At 50.9% G+C, this 19,832-nt stretch overlaps 1 protein-coding gene across 4 annotated transcripts in view; it reads left to right on the forward strand.

Annotated features, from left to right (window-relative positions):
• Positions 1-19,832, forward strand: part of MROH1 (maestro heat like repeat family member 1) — a 79,649-nt gene that overhangs the window by 31,079 nt on the left and 28,738 nt on the right. For all 4 annotated transcript variants that reach the window (XM_063079216.1, XM_063079217.1, XM_063079219.1 and 1 more), the window contains 7 exons: positions 625-776; positions 1,470-1,610; positions 1,938-2,030; positions 4,219-4,297; positions 5,475-5,588; positions 9,516-9,589; positions 11,764-11,886. In XM_063079216.1, the coding sequence (XP_062935286.1) occupies positions 625-776; positions 1,470-1,610; positions 1,938-2,030; positions 4,219-4,297; positions 5,475-5,588; positions 9,516-9,589; positions 11,764-11,886 (776 nt within the window). The remainder of the gene's footprint in view (positions 1-624; positions 777-1,469; positions 1,611-1,937; positions 2,031-4,218; positions 4,298-5,474; positions 5,589-9,515; positions 9,590-11,763; positions 11,887-19,832) is intronic.

Genomic DNA, 19,832 nt, shown 5'->3' on the forward strand with positions numbered 1-19,832 from the left:
TGCCACACCGCCTCCTCCCGTCCCCTTGGCAGACTAGAGTGGGCCGGGTCTCTGGCCAGAGAGCATTTTGGGGAGGTTGGTACCTGTACCAGTGTTGTAGGGCTGCCGTAACAAAGTACCACAAGTTGGGTGGCTTAAAACAACAGAAATTTATTCTCTCCAAGTTCAAGAACAGAAGTGCAAAATCAAGATGTTGGTGGGTTTGGTTCCTTCATGGGGGCTCGGAGAGAATCCTTCCTGCCCTCCCAGCTTCTGGAGTTGCCCCTGATCCAGTCTCTGCTTGGTTGTCACGTGGCCGTCTTGCCCCGGTGTCTGTTTCTCCTCTTCTTACAGGGACACTGTTACATTGGATGCAGAGCACCCCCCCCCCCCCGCTCTCCTGTAACCTCGTCTTAACAGTTGTATCTATGACCCATCTGTTTCTAATAAGGTCACATTCAGATGTTCTGGAAAGGACATGAATTTGGGGGATACTGTTCACCCCAGTATAGTCCTGGAGTCCTGTGCCTGGCCCCTCTGGGAGGGGTGGCCTGCGGGCTGTTGTGGGATTTGTAGAAGGGACAGCAGTGCAGACCCTGGGGTGCTGGGCGCGGGTCTGTGGCTGCTCATGCGGGGTGGTTGTAGCCCTGCAGCACTTCAGCGAGAGCACCCTGGAGTATCTGGCCAACTTGGACCAAGCCCCAGACCCCACGGTCAGGAAGGACGCCTTTGCTGCTGACATCTTCAGCGCCTACGATATTCTCTTCCACCAGTGGCTGCAGAGCCGAGAAGCCAAGGTACACCCCAGCTGCCCCTGTGGCCCCACTGGCCTGTTAGGTGCCTGGAACCTGGGCCTTGCATAGCTGCCCTCTCCCACCCCGGGCCTATCCCACCACCACGACGGCCCTCCTGCCTCTGCTTGCTGTTCTGTGGACTCTGACTTGGGGTGGTCATGGGGAGGGGAAGGGGGGCCGAGTCACCTCTCTACACCCACTGCCGGGGTGCTCCCCCTCCCAAGTGCCCTGCCCACAGCTGGTGCTCAGGAGGCGGTGGGGTTGCATTGGGGAGCAGAGGGTACCTTGGGTGGGGTCTACCTGCAGGTTCCCACACATGCGCTGCACTTCACCTGCAGGTTCTTTACACTTGTGGCTGGTGCCAGCTTGCTCTGGAGCGTGTTCTGTTCTCGGGAGCATGTGCTCCTGAGGTCTAGTCACTGTGGGTGCCCTGCTCCAGCCCCCACCTCCTTTCTACTCTAAAGCCCCAGTGCTGCCTGGGGTGGCACCCGTTGTTTCCCATGTGCCCCCCTGGCCTAGCCACTGTCCAGCCCCTTGCTGTGGTCCCTCTGCAGCTGCACTCTGACCTCTGGCCACCGGGCTCTCTTCCCATCCCCTTTAGGACACGCTGATAACCTGGCCCAGGGTGCTTGGTGAGGGGCCCTTGCATTCTGGGGTTGTCTGTGAGCAGCATGGCCCCTGCCTCTGTCTCCTCAGCTCCGGCTTGCCGTGGTGGAGGCTCTAGGGCCTATGAGCCACCTGCTGCCTGGTGAGAAGCTGGAAGAGCAGCTCCCCAAGCTCCTCCCTGGAGTCCTCGCCCTCTACAAGAAGCACGCAGAGGCCTTCCACGTGTCCAAGGTGTCTGCGTTTGGCACCCAGGTCCTCTGTTGAGATCCTGTGGTGGGTTGTGAAGGATGGGGGTCCTGGTGGGAAGCAGCTCAGGCTTCAGCCACCGCTCTGCACTGGACAGGAGCCCACGGAACTAGCGCCATGTGGCCTGTCGCTCCGACATCTGACGTGGGACTCTCCTTTCCCGACCCCTTCCCGACCCTCCCCTCCACTCTGGATTCTAGAAGTGGGGGAAAGTCTTCCTCATTTGAGTCCCAAGGTGGGGTCCCTGGGCCTCTGCTTGTGGAAGGGGGCTGGATGTGGGACTGACCGCACTCTCCTCCCTGCCCCGAGCAGAGCCTGGGCCAGATCCTCGAGGCAGCTGTGAGCGTGGGCAGCCGCACACTGGAGGTCCAGCTCGATGCCCTGCTGGCCGCTCTGCATGCCCAGGTAGGCTGGGAGGAGGGTCGTCGGGGTGGTAGCAGGTGCTGGCTGCAGGGCTTGCCCGCTGCTGCGTCTCAGCACCCAGAACAGCTCCTGCCGTTGTGTGAGAGCTCAGCCCATTTGTTTTACGGACAGTCGAGTCAGTCACCTGGAAAGAGTGAGCTGTGTCAGCACAGAGACTGCTAGAGCAGGAGGAGGCCAGCAGGCCGCCAGGGTCAAGAACAGCCTCTAAGAACCAAGGGCATCTTCCCACTGTGTAGCGACCAACCAGAAAGTGTCAAGATTTACAACAGAAAGAGAAACACTGTGAAGTATCTGGGAGTGAACCTAACCAAGAAGGCCTTGGGCTTCAGTGGAGAAAACGTGTGTAATTCTGAAAATGCAGCGGTGAGAATGAGAGCTGTGGCAGTGTCGTTGCTCAGCAGAGACGCGCGAGACACCACACATTTGCAGGAGTGAGAGGACAAGGGAATGGCTCTGTGGGATGGAGTGAGCACACTTGGAAAGGGAAAAGCACAGAAGGTGGAAAGGCAAGAAGCAGCGTGTTGTCTCCTGCTCTGAGAGCTCACGTTTGGGTCTTCTGTAGGGTCTGAGGTTTTCACTTTGAGCTGCAGCAGGTCTGCACAGCCTGTGCTCACGCTGCACATGTGGAAATGTCTGCTCCCGCTTTGTGCCTCATCGTCAGACTCTGTTTATGCTATTTTTTTGCCCTGCAAATTGTAATTTTTACATCAGCATTTATCCATCTCTTGTGTCTCAGTTCAGGTTTTGTTATACCTAGAAAAGCCTGTCAAATTCAGTGGTTATTTTTCAAATTCTCTCAGTTTCCCCTATACTTTTATTGTTTAATCCACCTGGAATGTACTTTAGGGAAGGAGTGAATGAGAACCCAACTCTGTCTCTTTTCCAGGTGACTACCCATTTGCATTAGTTATCTGTCGCTGCGTAACCAGCTGCCATGAAACTTACCACCTTGAAATAGCACCTTCTGTTTTCTTGAGTCTCAGTGGATCAGGAATCCACAAGCAGCCCAGGTGGCGGCTCTGGCCCAGTGTCTCTCACGAGGCTGCAGTCAAGCTTTCATCCAGGGCTGTGTCTCCTGAGGCCCTGCTGGGGCTGGAGGGTCCGGCTCACTCATGGGGCTGTTGGCTTCTGGAATGTCCTCACACTTGGCGCTGGGTCCCCAGAGCGGGTGATCTGAAAGAGGGCCGGGAGGAAGCCGCAGAGCCCTGCACGAGCAAATGTGGTCTTTATGACTGAAATCACAAGGCGCTATCTGGGGACCCAGAGCCCTGGGGCCAGCACCTCCGCCTCATGCTGCTCACCCACGGGTCTCCAAGAACTGGCAGAGTCCAGGCTGGGAGAGCCCTGTGGCTCCGGGACCTTGCTCTGTCCTGTTGGTCACCCTTCTGGCTTGTGACATGGGCTCTACTGAAGATTTGCTTTAGAGCCTTTTGCCCAGAGACTAGTGTCCCACTGGTGTCCTTTGCTGTGACACTGAGGAGTGAGTGGGGACCTGGGATATCATGCCTGGGTTAGTGTGGGGGGGTGCCTCAGTATCCTCCACTGAGGTGCTGTGCAGCCCAGAGACACATCTTCCAACAGCCTTAGTTTTTACTTTTTACCAATGCAGCTTTTTTTTTTTCCCCAACTTTGTACAAGTGAACTCTAGGTGTTTTTGTTTCCAGTGCTTTATGTATTCTACGGATTAGTAGTTTCCAGCCTGTGTCCTGGGAGTGCATGCCCAGGGCAGTGGGAAGCTGTCTCTTTTCTAATAAAGAAGAGTCTCTTGAGAATTTGTTCTCCGGCTCCTGGTGGGAAGGAAGGAGCCGGGACTTTTCCCTTGAGACTCAGGACCCCTTGTGTGTGTGTCTGTGTGTTGCCATCTGTCCCTCTCCCCTTCACCCAACCATGGGGATGGGGATGGTTGCTGATGCTTCTCTGATTATGAGTGTCAAGTGTGTCCTGTGGCCAGACCTGGCTGTCCCCACTCCTGGGTGAGAAGCAGCTAAAGTGGCCTGCACTGGAGCTCTTGCTGACACTGCAGCTGCAGAGGTGGAAACCTAGCGTTCTTGGCCCACTGCTCAGGCCTAGCTCCTGTCCCGGGCGCGTGTCCTTCCTTCCAGCCCAGCTGGGCCCCAGGGCGTAATTGTACCCATGACCTCTGTCCTCTGTCCCCTGTCCCCTGGAGCAGATTTGCGTGCCCGTGGAGTCCTCGAGTCCCCTCGTGATGAGCAACCAGAAGGAGGTGCTTCGCTGCTTCACGGTGCTGGGTGAGTGGGCTTGGGAGGTGGGCTGGGGCGTGCAGAGGCCTCTTTGTCTACCTCACCTAGGTCTGCTGTGGCTTCAAGGGCCTCACAGCCAGGGCCTGGGCAGAGGCTGCAGTCCCAAACGTCATTCTCCGTGCAGGAGCATGTCGTCGTTTTCTGTGCAGGAGCATGTTAATGCCCTGCCTAAGTCCTTCTAGAGCCTTCCACCTCACAATCTGCACATTCCTCATCTGCCCTTTGCTACTCCTTGCTCCAGCCCGTGGTCTGTGCTCTCTGCTCCCCTGGTTGACGTGTGGCTGCCTGGCCCCAGTCACCCAGTCTGCCCTTAAATGCCCCCCCCAAGAGGTGCTGTCCATCTTGTCACCACCAACGGACCCTGGCCTGCCGTCACTGTCCCTGTGTCCCGCACATGCACAGGCCATGCTTACTGTTCTCTGAGGAACAGGCAGACATGGGGGGGCGGTGCCCAGCCTGTGCTCAGGACTGTCCACCACCTGGGGACAGCAGCATCAGCATCCGCCTGGAGCTGGTCATCCCTGCAGAACCTCTACCCCTCCCGAGTTGCATTAGCATCTGCCTTAACAGACCTACAGGAGCGGAGGCCCCCGGCTCCCAGGAGGGACAGGGAAGTGGGGAGGGAGGCTGGCCTCAGCTGGACCACGGGAAGGGTGTGGTGGGTGGAGGACAGTGGGTCTGAGATCCAGGTAGAGCAGGTGTCCCAGGCCCATCTTTGTTGCTGATGACACTGGTTCCCCCCAGCAGCCCTCAGACGTCGAGACTGGGTGGAGAGCCCCCCATTGGGCCTGCAGCTTGGGCTGCTTTAGCCCTGCTCTTGCTGGGGTTCTGAATGCTCGACAGCTCCAGGGTCACTCCCACAGCTGTAGACGTGCCAGAGGCAGGAGGGGCACCGAGGGCCCTCCTGGGCCCCATCCAGGTGAGGCAGGTCAAGGATCTGAGTTGGTTTGGGCTCTGGGCAGTGCTGGGCTGAGCCACGCCTGCCCCAGCCCCTCACCGTCGGTGGTTAGGCACTCTGGCTTCGCTGTGCTCCTCACCTGTGCTGGGAGCCGGTGGACACTGTGGACAGGGAGGAGCAAGGCAGGCATAGCCGGCCACGGAGGTGGAGGCTCGGGTACGAGCAGGTCGCAAAGGATAGGTGCCATGAGTGCGTGTCTCTCTGCAGCCTGCTGCTCACCTGACCGCCTGCTGGCCTTCCTGCTGCCCAGGCTGGACACCAGCAACGAGAGGCTCCGCGTGGGCACCCTGCAGATCGTGAGGCATGTCATCAACTCAGCCGGTGAGTGCCCTGCATCTGCCAGGCCAGCCCGGGCCACATTCAGAGTGCAGTAGTGCCTGGAAAAGGCAGGTGTGTCCATCTCATAGGTGAAGTGGAACATCCTGCTTTAAATTCTTTAAAAATCCCAGCTTTCTAGTTTGCAACATTCCAAACTTTTTGAGAAGTTGCACCAGTAGTACCCACCTGCCCTTCACCAGATGCTGGTCATTGACACGTGCCATTGCTGGCCCCTGCATGCCCGGCGTCCTCATGTCACCACGGTACGGCAGGTTGCAGAGCCGCACAAGCAGCAGTCCCAGAACTGTCTGGTATAGCTCGTTTGCCCTCAGTCTGGGATCCAGTCAAAGACATACTTTGGTTTAGACTCGTTGTCTTTTAGGCTCCTTTTCTGAAGAAGAATTTTTTTTTTTTTTAAGAGTTGAAGTCTGTTGTTTTGAACAATTTCCCTCGATTTACATATGCCTATGGGTTTCCTCACAACTAGATTGAAGGACTCAGGTTTCCTGCTTTTAAGGCCAATGTAATTGATCAGTAGAAGGCTTTTTAAAAAGCCATAAAATTTTTCACACACGTGTCCATTTTTTGGTGAGTCTCACTCATGTCCTGGTGCAGTCAGTCCACAGTGACTGTGGCCACATCAGAGCTGCAGCTTGCTTTTGTACAGCCTGTGAGCCAAAGTGTCATTACATTTTTAACAGGTTGTAAAAGCAAACAAAGAAGAACATGTGGCAGAGACCACATGTGGCCTATGAAGCCTGAAATGTTTTCTGTCCAGCCTTTTACAGAACAAGGGTGCTGACCCCTGTCATGTGAGGCTCGCTGTCCATCGTAGCAAACAGCGACCGTGGACATGGGGCAACGTGCAAGTTACAATGTATGGGATGACACAGGAGCACCTTGAGAAAGGGGCAGGGATAAGGGAGGACAGTGGCAGCCAGAGCCACAGTCCAAATCGTGCCACGAAGCCAGGAGTCTCTGCAGAGGGCTGAGCACCTGCTCCCCGCAGAGCGGCCTTTGAGACCCCCGAAGGAAAGCTCAGTAGGGATCTCAAATAAAGCAGGAAGTTTCTGGGTTGGAAAAGAATGACCAGAGCACGTAAGAATTGGGCCGAGCCCGTGGCGCACTCGGGAGAGTGCGGCGCTGGGAGCGCAGCGATGCTCCCGCCGCGGGTTCGGATCCTATATAGGACTGGCCAGTGCACTCACTGGCTGAGTGCCGGCCACGAAAAAGACAAAAAAAAAAAAAAAAAAAAAAAAACAGAGCACGTAAGAATAGAAAGAGTAGGTGTGTAGTGCATTTTTATTCCGAAGTCACCACTGAAAGACAGGTTTGGTTTTCGTTTGTTTTCGGCTTGTTCACTGGTGTTAAATGGAACAGCCTTGTCAGCGAAGGTTCCCGCCACCTGCCAAGGTGGTTCTGAAAGCAGTGAGGCCGCCTTCGGATTCTGGGCTGGTGGCCACTCCCCACCCTCCCGAGCCTACCGTTCCTTCTTCCTGGTCATTCACATTCGGTAAAATGTGCACATCGTATGTGGACAACTCGGTGACGTTTCACACGTTGTCCACCCATATGACCACCTCTTGAACAGAAAGGTGGAACACTTTTTAAAACCCCAAAAGTTTCCTTGTATTTGTTTTCAGAAAACACACCCCGGCAGTGGGAGGAAGTGACCACTTTTCTGATGTCTGCCACGCAAATGAGTTCTGTCTGTCCTTGTAAATGAACTCATTGTAGTAGGTGGCCTTTCGTGTCTGTCCTCTTTCACTAAGCATATGTGTTTTTGAGATTCATCCATGTTTTTGTGTGTATTAGTTCATACTTTTTTATTGCTGATTGTATTCCACTTTATGGAATGAAAAAATACTTATTTTTGTATCAATGGAAATTTGAGCTGTTTCCAGTAGTCAGCAATCACGAGAGAGCTGGTGTGGACGTTCCTGTACAGATCTGCAGACGTGCATGCTCATTCTGTACGAGGGGGCTCTGGGGGCCTCCGGGTAGGTCTGTGTTTAATATTATCCGAAACTGCCAGATAGGTTTACAACGAGGCTGTGCTATTTTACGTGCTCACCAGCGAAGTGGGGGGGTCCCAATTGCTCTGTGTCCTTGCCAGCTCTCAGTGTTGTGGGTCTCTGAAACTGGACCGTGCAGGCGGTGTGTGGTGACAGCGTACCATAGACTCAGCCTGAGAGTCCCAGCGAGTAAGTCGATCAGGCCCGCTCCTGTGTGCCTGTGGGTCTCCAGGTACCTTCTGTGCACAGGAATCTCCTCTTCAGGTCTTTTGTTCATCTTTTCATGACGGTTGTTTTGTGGAGTTCTTTGTCAGATATATACAGATATAGTTGTGTATTCTTCTATGATTAATGCCTTTATGTCTAAGAAACCTTTGCCTGCCCAGAAGTCATGATGATATTCTTCTATATTTTCTTCTAGAAGCTTTATCATTTGAACTTGCACTTTTAGGTCTATGGTCTGGTTTTTTTAAAAAAGATGACCAGTAAGGGGATCTTAACCCGTGACTTGGTGTCATCAGCACCACGCTCTCCCGAGTGAGAGCCACGGGCCGGCCCGCTGGGTGGTGTCCTTTGTCTCTCTGACCAGCAGTGGAGCCAGCAGCCTTGCACAAGTGCCGATGGTGGGACCTGCTGCTGTCTTCTGCTCGTGTTCTCTGGTGACTTGTCTGTCCTCTTCTGACAGCCCAGTGGCCTCCAAGCCCGCGGCCCGTGTGCTGCTGTGTCTTGTGCACCTCAGCGGCTGCTGGCAGCTCTCAGCACTGTCTCGAGGAACAGAAGCTCTGAGCTTCAGCGTGGCCCTTCATCTTTTCCTTCCGCCTTTTCTCATTGCATCTCCATACTTCCCAGTTCTGAGGCCGCGGAGATCCTTCTGCAGCATCTTCTAAAAGTAGTGCAGTCTGTCTCATGGTTAGCTCTAGGGTCTGTGTCCTCTGAGTGTGTATGGTGCATGTCTCTTTTTGCTATTATTTTGTCATCATTGCCAGGAGCCACACCAGGCTTTCTCTGCCGCTCACTGAGAGGAGTGCCGGCTGGTACCGAGTGCAGGCTGTGGGCCTGCATGAGCCATGTCTGGCTCTGCCACTTGCTGCTCAGAGACTGTGGCAGGTCCTGTTGCCCCTGGGGCCTCAGGTTCCTCATCTGTAGAATCGGAGTCATGATAATCCTTCTCTCCTGGGACTGTCATAGGGAATAAAAGTGTTACCGTGTGCTGTGTGCCTTGGAGGGCACCTGCACCATGCTGTGTCCCTTGTTTTTATTTTTATTAATCTCATAACCACTTCTTGATAGCCACTTTCTGTCCCCATTTAAATATCAGGAAAGGAGATGTTATGTTGCTGGTTCTCAGGAGGGGGTCCCAGACCAGCATCGTCAGCTCACCCGGGAATGTGTGAGAAATGAACACTGAGCTCCCCGTGCTGCTGAGTCAGAACCGGGGAGCAGGAGAGGAGGCCCCCAGCCCCGTGTCGAACAAGCCTCCTGGCGGTGCTGACTCCCCGCAGTCTGAGAAGCACTGCAGTACCGCTGCCAGCACCTAAACCTGCGTCCACCAGGGCCGGCCCGTGGCTCACTCGGGAGAGCGCGGTGCTGATGACACCAAGTCCAGGGTTGAGATCCCCTCACTGGCCAGCTCTTAAAAAATAAATAAATAAATAAAATAAACCTGGGTCCACCGACTGCTACCGGGTTTACCTCCTGCTCTAGACTGCCAACCTTTTAGCTTCGTGATTGGGTAAAATAACGTTATCCGAGGAGAGCCAGTTTGTCCCCCAGAGAGAAGCCGTCTGCTCGTGCTGTGCCTGTCCTCCTCCCACTTGGAGGGCCGCAGTGAGGCCAGGCCCCGGCGCCATGGCCCCGGCCCCGAGGGGCGGAGGACGTGCGGCGGGGGATGGAGCCCTCTCGTCATCTCTTGCAGCTGCTCAGATGGAAGTGAAGAAGCCCTTTCTTCTCTCCTCCATGAGGCTTCCCCTTCTGGACACCAACCACAAGGTAAACCGGACAGGCCAGCCCAAGCCCCACCATGAGCAGCGGTAGGGCATGTGGCTAGGCTGGCCCTGAGGCCACCACTGACCAGGCAAACGCCTCCCCTCAGCGAGACGCAGGCGTCCTGAGGCCCGAGCGAAAACAGTGTGTGCGGCTAGGACTCCCACGTCTTACTCCCGATGTGTTCACCAGGTGCAGAGTTAGGAAACAGTCCCCATGACCACCCTCGCTGCTGGTACCAGTCACAAGCCCAGGGTCCCCAGGGCCACCCTCAGAAGGACTCATGGGACTCAGAAAGCTGTAATGTGCAGTTCATCACAGTGAAAAGGTGCAGATTAAAAGCAGCCCAGGGAAGGGGTGCTTGGGACAGAGTCCAGGAGGGTCCAAACACAGCTTCCAGCTGTCCTCTCCCCAAGGGGTCGTGGGGTCATGGGTGGCGTCAGTGCCCCTGGCAACACTGTGTGTCAACATGCATGGGGCAAGGCCAACCCGGAAGTGCCCTGAGCCTTGGTGACCAGAGTCTCCTGACATTCACCTGGACCTGGCTGCTGCCCATGTGGCTGACTCAGTCTCCAGTCTCTCTGGAGGTGGAGCTGACACCATGTGGCCCAAAGCTCCACCTGAGTCATGTTGCTAGACCATCTGGTGTGGCCTGAGGCCCCCAGGTAAACAAGGCTTAGAGATGACCTCCCAGGAGCCAGGGGCAGGGCCAGACCCCTCTTAGGGCAGGTGGATCCTTAACTGTACCCAGGCTGATAGGCATCACTGTCTGGGCAGGGCCTGCTTACTCACAGTGGCAGCTCCATCCTCTGCACTGGCCCTGGGCCTATTCTTTGGGACCTTCTGTGACTCTCACTGTGTCTCCCCAGAAGCCACTGAAATGGACCCCAAGTCACACCTGTTGCAGGCTCCCCTCTACACAGCCCACAAATCTCATATTCAAGGGTATTCTCCCCTGACAGCCTCCAACAGAGTCCTGTGGTCCAGACTGTGTGATGCCTGCAGTGTCCAGTGGCCAAATGCACTCTTAGCCCGGGTGGTCAGCTGGCTGTCCACTCGCTCCCTCCAGACCCCTCTGTTTCCACAGACAGCCAGGCTGGACACACGTGTGTCATCGGGGGTGACACAAGCTGGGAGTGGTCCAGGAGGCCTCAGGACAGTAATGTTTGACCTAAGATCTGAAAGCACAGAGGTGTCTTCAGGATGCAGGGGAGAGGGTCCCAAGGGGCAGCAGCATGTGCAAAGGGCCGGGGTGGGGCGAGGCCAGCGTCTGTGCAGTGGATTGCGGGGTGGGGATGCCTGGATGAGGCTCTGGCTCTGGGGACAGGACTGGCCATGCCTTCATGTGAGCAGGAAATTATTGGGTGGGGCTGGACTTGCAGGCTCAGAATTCCCAGGAGTGTTTGGGTGACAACTGCAGATCAGGGACCATGACCTGAAGGCTGGAACAGCCAGGGTAGTTGCTCACTCTGGAGAGGTGTGGATGCTACACAGGAGAAGCCAGCCCCGAGGGGCACCAGCCCCACTGTCCAGGGCGAGGATGAGCCCTGGGTGGAGCAGACAGACATGTTTAGAGCCAGGGAGGCAATGGGCCTAGTGCCCGGGACGGTGGCCCGTGTCCAGGAGGTCAGACAGCAGAGCAGCTTTGGTGGGGCTCTCAGCAGAGTGGCTTTCCTGTAGTCAGAGGTGAAGCTTGATGGAAGCAGATGGAGGAAGGAAACTACTGAGACGAGGTGACTCTGTGGGGTCGGCAGGAGGGGAGGAAGGTGTGGAAGATGGAGGAAAAGACGCCTCCCCTGCAGACCTGGGCATGGCCACAAGCTGCTGAGAAGGTCGCCATGAAGGAGCTGAGGGAGCCTCCATGCAGCCAAGGGACCGAGAGGAATGCAGGTTCAGGTTCAGGTGCACGTATCCATGCAGCACAGGGGCACATGTTGGCATAGGTGCAGGTACAGGTGTAGGGGTTGGTACAGATGTAGGTGCAGTTATAGGTGTTGGTGCAGGCACAGGGGTAGGTGAAGATGTAGGTGCAAGTGTGGGCACAGGTGCAGACACAGGTCCAGGTACAGGTGTAGGTACAGGTGTGGGTGGGGAAGGAGTGAGCTTCCTGTCTGCTGACTGAACTGGCATGGCAGTCACCATCTGTGGCCCCTTTCTGATCTCCTGTTTGTCCTGGGCAGGTGAAGCGGGCTGTGGTGCAGGTGATCAGTGCCATGGCTCACCATGGCTACCTGGAGCAGCCCGGAGGCGAGGCGATGATCGCGTACATCGTGCAGCAGTGCGCACTGCCCCCGGAGCAGGAGGTAAGGGGCCGCTGCCTCACCCACGCCCTCAGCCCATGGTGCCCCTGACCTCTGTCGGACCCTGAAGCTGTGGGCCCCGCAGACAGAAGAGGTGTGGCCTGGGCCTGTGGGCTGAGGCTCCCACTGGTTTCTGAATCAGGGTCTCTGTACTGTTAGTCAACTTGGCAGCTCCCAAGACTCAGAAAGCAGAGGCGGAAAATAGAGACTTTGTTCTCTTGGGGAATTTTTTGATATAAAAAGTTACTAAATAAATGCCAATTTCTTCTTGAAGGACAGCAAGGTAGAATGTGGCAAGAGTAAGCTGCAGGTAGGCTGGCAGTCGGATGCCATCCTGAGCTGCCGCCAGCCTGCTGGTGAGCATGTTGGTGCTTGGGTCCCCCCAGTTCTGGGTCTGGTTTCTTCAAGTCAATAAAGCTGGCCTGTCCACCAGGGTCAGCTCAGAACAGAGGCACAGCTCTCTTCCTTGTACCCTTGTGACTGTCACCATGATACCCCCGTGCCCTCGAACAGGATATCTGCATATATCCTGAAATGCTAGAGTTCGAGAATGAGTGGGGACAAGCGGACCCTCTGCGAGGACACCCGGCTCTTTCCTTCTCTGCAGCCCCGTCTGCTCCCAGCTGTCAGTGTGGCTCATTCGGGCCTCAGAATCCCCACAGCAGCTTCGCGGTCGTTAGGCGTGAACCGAAGAGGGCCAGGGCCTCTGTTTTAGTCTGTTAGTCCCCAACATTTTAGGGTTTGAAGATCTCTTTTAATGTTAGAAAACTTTAATAGGCTCATAGTAGGAATTGTACTTTTAGTTCTTTGACAAGAAAGGTTCTACTGTGAATTCTGAAATTATTTTTAACATTTTGAATAAGATGAAATCTAACAGACTTCAATGTCTTTTGACCACAGCACCTCACTGTGTGGGGGGCCTTCTGCTTGGTCTGTGTTGCTTGAGGTTGGAGTCAGGATGGACATGCGGGGGGCTCATTATATCAGTCTCTCCGCTTTGGCATGTTTCAAAATTTCCATGATAAAATGTTTAAAAAACAAAACAAAAGACTTATCCTTCTGAGACAAGTGGGCCTTGGGGTGTTGGCCAGACTTGCTGCAAAGGAGGTGAGATGTGGTTGCTGGGGGCCTGCGGGGCCTGCACGTGCGCTGGTTCTGTACTGGCCTGAGAGCACCGTGACGCTGGGATGGTGCAGAGCTAGTTGGGTGTGAGGCCACTGGGGAAGAGAGAAAAGGGGCCCAGAAAGCCTTGCTAGTGTTTAGTTTCCACTTCAAGATTTTTGGAGAAAAGCGAGTTAAAGATTAGAATTGTTTATTATTTGTTATTATAATTTTGCTGTTTCATCTGTATTTTTTGTTTTCCCCTCAACTTTCTTTAACAGTCAGATTATTGAAGTATAATCTGCATACGGTGAAATGCACCCTTTTGAGTATAGCATTCTGTGCTTTTTGACAAGTTCACACCATCACGCAGCCACTATGTCAGGGCCACAGAGCAATCTGACACCCCAAATTCCCTTTGCCTCCTTGTAGCCAACCCCTCTCCCAGACCCAGGCCCTGATGGCTCTGGCCTGTTTTCTGTGTCTACAGTTTTGCCTTTTCCAGGCTGTCATGTGAATGGACGTGCACGGTGCACAGCCCTTGAGTCTGAGATCTGTCACTCGCACCGCGTGTTATCCATGGTCATGCGGGTCGGTCATTTGTCCCTTTCCACTGCTGGGTTGTATCCCATCACATTGGTGTGCCACAGGTGTTCACCACTCACCAGTGGAATGATATTTACATTGTTTCCACATTTGGCAATTATGAATAAATCCACCATGGTCATTTGGGTACAGGTTTTTTGAGAGCATTGTATGCCTTGGGTGAATAAACACCCAAGAGTGGGATTGCTGGCACAAGCAGAAAGGGTGTGTTTAACTTCATAAGAAACTTCCAGATTGTTTTCCAAAGAGGCTGTGTCACCTTGCATTCCCAGCAGCGGTGTGTGGGAATTACTATTGCTCTGTGTCCTTGTAAGAACTTGCGCGGTTTGCGTTAGCTGTTTTTTAAGCCATTCCAACAGGCTGGTGTCACTGTGGGTTTAATTTGCATTTCACTAATGTGTTGAGAAGTCTTTTCTTTCTACACCTACGAATTTCCTTTGCTTCTTTGTCAAATATCAAGCAGCTTCGTGGGTTCTCTGCTTTGTTCCACTAATCTCTGACTGTTCTCTCATCCAGACCTCACTGACTTGTCTATGGCTTTATGGTAAGTGTTAAGTCAGGTAGTATGAACCTTCCATCTTTGGTCGTCCTTTTCAGTTGTGTTTTGGCTATTAATGGTTCCTTTGTTTTTCCATGTAAATTTGAGAATCCTCTTGTTGATTTATACAAAAATAAACCTGTTGGAATGTTGGTTGGGATTGTGTTCAACCTGCAGACCATTTGAGGAGAACTGATGTCTTTCTAATACCAAGTCTTCCAGTCCACGACAACAGCGCATCTCTACATTTACTTATATGTGCTTTGGTGTCCTTCAGCGGTATTTTGTAATTTTCAGCATGTGGGCTCTGTGTGTTCTGGCGTTTTGTTCGGTTTGTAGCTGTGTTGTTTTCAGTGCCATTGTAGCAACGCGGCTTTGTCTGTCAACCGCGAGCGTGCAGAAGTGTGACTGGCTTTACTCGTGGGCCTTGTGTCTCGCGGCCTTGCCTTTTCATAGGTCCTTTGGGACTTTCTACGCAGAACATGATGTCTTCCTCAAAAGACAGTTTCACTCTTCCTTTGCCACTGGCGTGCCTCCTGCCCTGCCGTGCCGTGTTGGCCAGCACTTGCAGCACAGCGCCGCGCAGCGGTGGCAGGAGCAGCTGTCCATGCTGTGTCCCACTCCCACTCCCAGGGGACACACCGTTCTTTACTACTGAGAATGTTATTAGTAACAGGTTTTCATAGATGCCCTTTATCAGGTTGGAGAAATTCCTTTCATTCCCAGTCTTCTGAGACTTTTTATCATGGATTGAAATTTTTTTCAGATGTTTTTTGTGCATCTACTGATGAAACCACATAATTTTTGGTCTTTTGGCTATTGGTTTGGTAGATTATGTGGATGGTTTTTTTTAATAAAGCATTTCTATTGTGGTAAAATAACAAAGTTTACCACTTCAGCCATCTTCAGTACATTTCAGTACGTTTTCAGTACACTTTAAGTGCACAGTTCAGTGGCATTAAGTACGTTCACATTGTTGTGCAAACGTCACCACCGTCCATCTGTAGAACTTTTTAATGTTCCCAACCTGAAGCTGTCCCCGTTAAACACTAGCCGTTCCCGCCCCCTGCAGCCCCTGGCACCTACCGTTCTACTTTCTGCCTCTATGAATCGTGCTGCTCTAGGTACCTCATGTAAGTGGAGTCCCACAGCATTTGTCCCTTTGTGACTGGCTTCTTTCACTCAGCATGATGTCCTCAGGTTCATCCATGTTGTAGAATGTGTCAGAATTTCCTTCCTTTTTAAGGCTGCGTAATGTTCCACTGTATGGCTAGGCCACGTCTGTTTACCCGTTATCCGTGACAGACACTTGGGCTGCTCCCCTGCTCTGCCTGCTGTGCACACAGGCCCACAGCTCTCTCTGAGACCCTGCTTTCCGTTCCTTTTCTTTTTTAATCCCTGATGTGAAAAGTCATTTATTTTCATTCTGGGCACTAGCTCTGTGGATCTTGCAAATGAATGCTGTTGTCATCCTTACCCGGACTTAGCTGACTTGGAAGAGTTTTGTGTTTATATTTATTTTTAAAAGAAAAGAGATTAGAGAATACATGTCTGTTTCAAAGCAACTTCCTCTTTAATCAAAACACCAGTTCTGTGCCCTGGTGGTGAGTCCTCTCGTGCATCTTGTGACGCTGACAGTTTTGGAGGTTGGCCCAAGGTCCAGGAAACACATCTGGTGAGGGCTGCCTTCTAAAGCAACACAAGGTGTCACATGGTGAGAACGGCTGAGCAAGAGAGCCATTCTTTTAAATATAATACGTGTGATTGCTTTTGATGTTAAATGAACCTTGCAGTGCCAGGATAAACCCTACCTGGTCACGATTTGTCATCCTTTTAATACTTTGCTGGATGCAACTTGCTGGTATTTTGTGGAGAGTTTGCATCTCTGCGCAGGGACGTTGGTCTGCACTGTCATTGTCACATCTTTCACTGGTGATGCTCGAGTCTCGCTAAATGGGTTTGGATGTGCTCCCCCCTCTTCTAATTTCTGGAAGTAGTCTCATTTCTCCCTTAAATCTTTGGTAGAATTCCTCGGTGGAGCCATGTGGGCCTGGAGGTTTCTTTGTTGGAAAGTTTTTAACCGTGAATTCACCTTAGCAGACATAGGACTATTTAGGCTGTCTGTTTTTCTTGAGTTAGCTTTGGTAGTGTGTCTCTGAGTCAAGGCTCCCAAGACCACCTGCATGTTTGGTAATTCACTGTAAGAGCTTGAAGCCCTCAGAGGCGAGGACTCATGGCTGTAATCCACATGCAGACTTCCTGTGCTCTCCCAGGAGCAACACAGAACACACTTCCTCCTGCAGCAGCAAAATGTGGCAACTTAAGTGCAGTGTTTCAGCCCAGGCATGTCCATTTGAGATTCAGAGTTCAAGGTTTTTATTGGAGGCTGGTCCAGTAAATATGCGCTTTCTGCCATCCACCACCACCACAATTCCGGATTCCTGAAAAGGAAAGCAGGTGCTCTGTGCCTTAGGCAGCCAAAACAATCTCATCACTTGGGGAATGTTTCGAAAGTCAAGTTCCCTAGTGTAAAACGGTATGGCTGCTATGGAAAATAGGTATGGAGATTTTTTGAAAAATTAAAAATAGCATTCCATGTGATCCATGTGAATGCACTTCTCGGTATATACCCAAGAGAATTAAAAGCAGGGTTTCAAAGAGATATTTGTTGAGGAATCTTTTGTTTTGTTTTGTTTTGTTTTTTGGTGGCTAGCCTGTATGGGGATGTGAACCCTTGACCATGGTATTATCAGCTTTTACCAAGTGAGCTAACCAGCCTGCCCTCAAAGAGATGCTTGTACACCCATGTTCATAGCAGCATTATTCACAGTAGCCAAAAGACGGAAGCAATCCAACTGTCCATGGAGGAATAAATGGGTGAACAAATGTGGTATATCCATACAATGGAATATTATTCAGCCTTTAAAAAGGAAGGGGAAAATAAGACAAAAGACTAACAGAAATAGAAAATAAAAATAAATAAAATTTTTTTGAAAAGGAAGGAAATTCTGACACATGCTACATCATTGATGAAGTTTGAGAACATTATGCTGAGTGTAATAAGCCAGTCACAAAAGGACAAATGCAGTTATGATTACGCTCAAAGGAGGTCCCTAGAGTAGTGAAATTCATAGAGACAGAAAATAGAACGGTGGGTGCCAGAAGCTAGGGGGAGGAGGGAGTGGGAAGTTACTGTTTAGTGGGGATAGAGTTTCAGTTCAGGAAGATGAAAAAGTTCTGGAGGTGGATCATGGTGATGTTTGCATGACAGTGTGAATATACTTAATGCACTGAACCGTACACTTAAAAATGGTCCAAGATGGCAAATTTTATGTGTATCTTGCCACAATTAAAAAAAAAAAAAGCTAAGTTCTCAGTAGGCAGCCATGGGCCAGCCTTGCAAGTAGACCCTTTTGAAGATCAGCCCTACTATGTTAACTCTTTCGTGCACATTGTCCTGAGAATTTTGTCCTTTCATTAAGCGCCAGTAACACACTGTCTTGATTACTGTAGCTTTGTAGTAAGTTTTGAAATTGGGAACTGTGAATCCTCCAACTTTGTTCTTTTTCGAGATTTTTTTGGCTATTCTGGGTCCCTCGAATTTTCATTTGAATTTATTTTAGGATCAAGTTCTCAATTTCTGCAGAGAAGTCAGCTGGGATTTTGATAGGAATTGCATTGAATCTGTATGTCTACTTGGAGAGTATTTCTGTTTTAACAATATTAAAGCTTTGGATCCATGAACATGGGGGGTATTTCAATTTATTCAGGTCTTTAGTTTCTTTTAACATTATTTTGGTTTTCAGAGTATAAGTTTTATATTTTTGTTCAACTTACTCGTATTTTTTTGATACTATTAAAAATAGAATTATTTTCTTAATTTCATTTTCAATTTGTTAATTGCTACTACACAGAAATACAATCTTTCTTTCATATTGATTTTATATACTGCAACCTTGCTAAACTTGCTTTTTAGTTCTAATAGTTTTTTATGGATTCCTCAGGATTTTCTATAAGGATCATGTCATCTGCAAATAGAGATAGTTTTACTTATTTTCCAGTCTGGATGCCTTGTATTTAATTTTCTTGCCTAACTGCTCTGCCTAGAACCTCCAGTACAATGGTTAGTAGAAGTGGTGAGAGCAGACTACCTTCTTGCGTCTTCGCCTTGTCTTAGTGGGAAAACGTTCAGTCTTTTACTATTAAGTTGATATGCTCTGTGGGTTTTTCACAGATGCCCTTTATCTGGTTGAGGATATTCTATTCCTACTTTGTTGAATGTTTTTGTCATGAAAAGGTATTGAGTTTTATCATATTTTTTTTCTGTGTCTGTTAAGATGAGCATGTGGTTTTAGTTCTTTATTCTAGTGATATGGTATATTTCATAAGAGATTTTCAGGTGTTAAACCAACCTTGTATTCCTGGGATAAATCCCACTTGGTAATGGTGAATAATCATTTTTATGTATTGTTGGGTTTAGTATGCTAGTTTTTTCTTGAGCATTTTCACATCTATGTTTATAAGAGATTATTCTGTAGTTTTCTTGTTGTCTTTGTCTGGCATTCTTCACATATTTTGTACACACACACGCACATGTGCACGCGCGCACACACACACGCATGCAGGCACATTTTATTTCCTGACTCATTTGAGAGAAAATTTGAGAAATTGTGTCCCATTATCCCTAAGTACTAAATACTTTGGTGTTTATTTCTTATGAATAAGGACGTTGTTCTGCCTAATCATAATACAGTTGTCAGAACCAGGAACTGTAACTCTAAGGCCATAACGTTACCTTCACAGTTCATATCCACATTTTCTCAGTTGTCTCAGTTCTGTCCTTTATGCCTTTTTTCTGGTGCAGGATCCAGCCAGGCCATGTGTTGTGTGTAGCTGTTACGTCTTGTCATCCTTGCTGTGTTTCTTGGCCTGGATATTTTCTAAGAGTTCAGACCAGTGATTTTGTGGACTGTCTCTGAGGTGGGGTCTGGCTGGTGTTTCCTTGTGGCTTGATTCAGGTGATGCGGCTCTGACAGGAGCCTCATGGAGGCGGTGTGTCCTCCTGAGTGCATCGTGTCAGGAGGCACGTGATGTTGGCATGCTGTGGTGTCGGTCTTGTCGATTCTGCTCACGCGTTCATGCTAGGTGTCCACAGTGGAGAGTTGCTGTTTCCCACTTGTGAATTAATAAGTGGTGGGGAGATTATTGGTTTTAGTATCAATTGATGGTTTTCTCACTCCATTCATTTTTTTATACATGTTCCTTTTGGGACTCTGCTGTGCCACAGGGCTTTTCCTGTTCTGTGGTCATGTATATATCTGGATGTGGACTCGTGGGTTGCTGTTTTATGTGATGGTCTATAAACCATTTCTCCATTTTTGGTGCTCAGATTGTCGCAGATCTGGCCGGTGGGAGCCCCGGTGAGCTGGCTGCTGCGCACGTGGGCCTGGCCCCTCGCTCTGAGTCCACCTCCCTTTCTGACATACACTTGGCGGCTCCTCACTTGGCTCACCTCGGCCTCTTCTTGCCTCCGTCTCTGTGGACCCTTACCAGAGTCTCTCCACATTTTATTTCTGGGGAAGTTCTCGCCTTTATTTCTTTCAATATTTCTTGCCCTGCATTTTTATTTCTCTCTAATTCTGGTATGTCTATTGTTTGAACACTAACACTTCCATCTTTCATATCTTTTAGCTTTTCTTTCATT

This window comes from Cynocephalus volans, chromosome 15 (assembly GCF_027409185.1).
Source record: "Cynocephalus volans isolate mCynVol1 chromosome 15, mCynVol1.pri, whole genome shotgun sequence".
Lineage (NCBI taxonomy): Eukaryota > Metazoa > Chordata > Mammalia > Dermoptera > Cynocephalidae > Cynocephalus > Cynocephalus volans.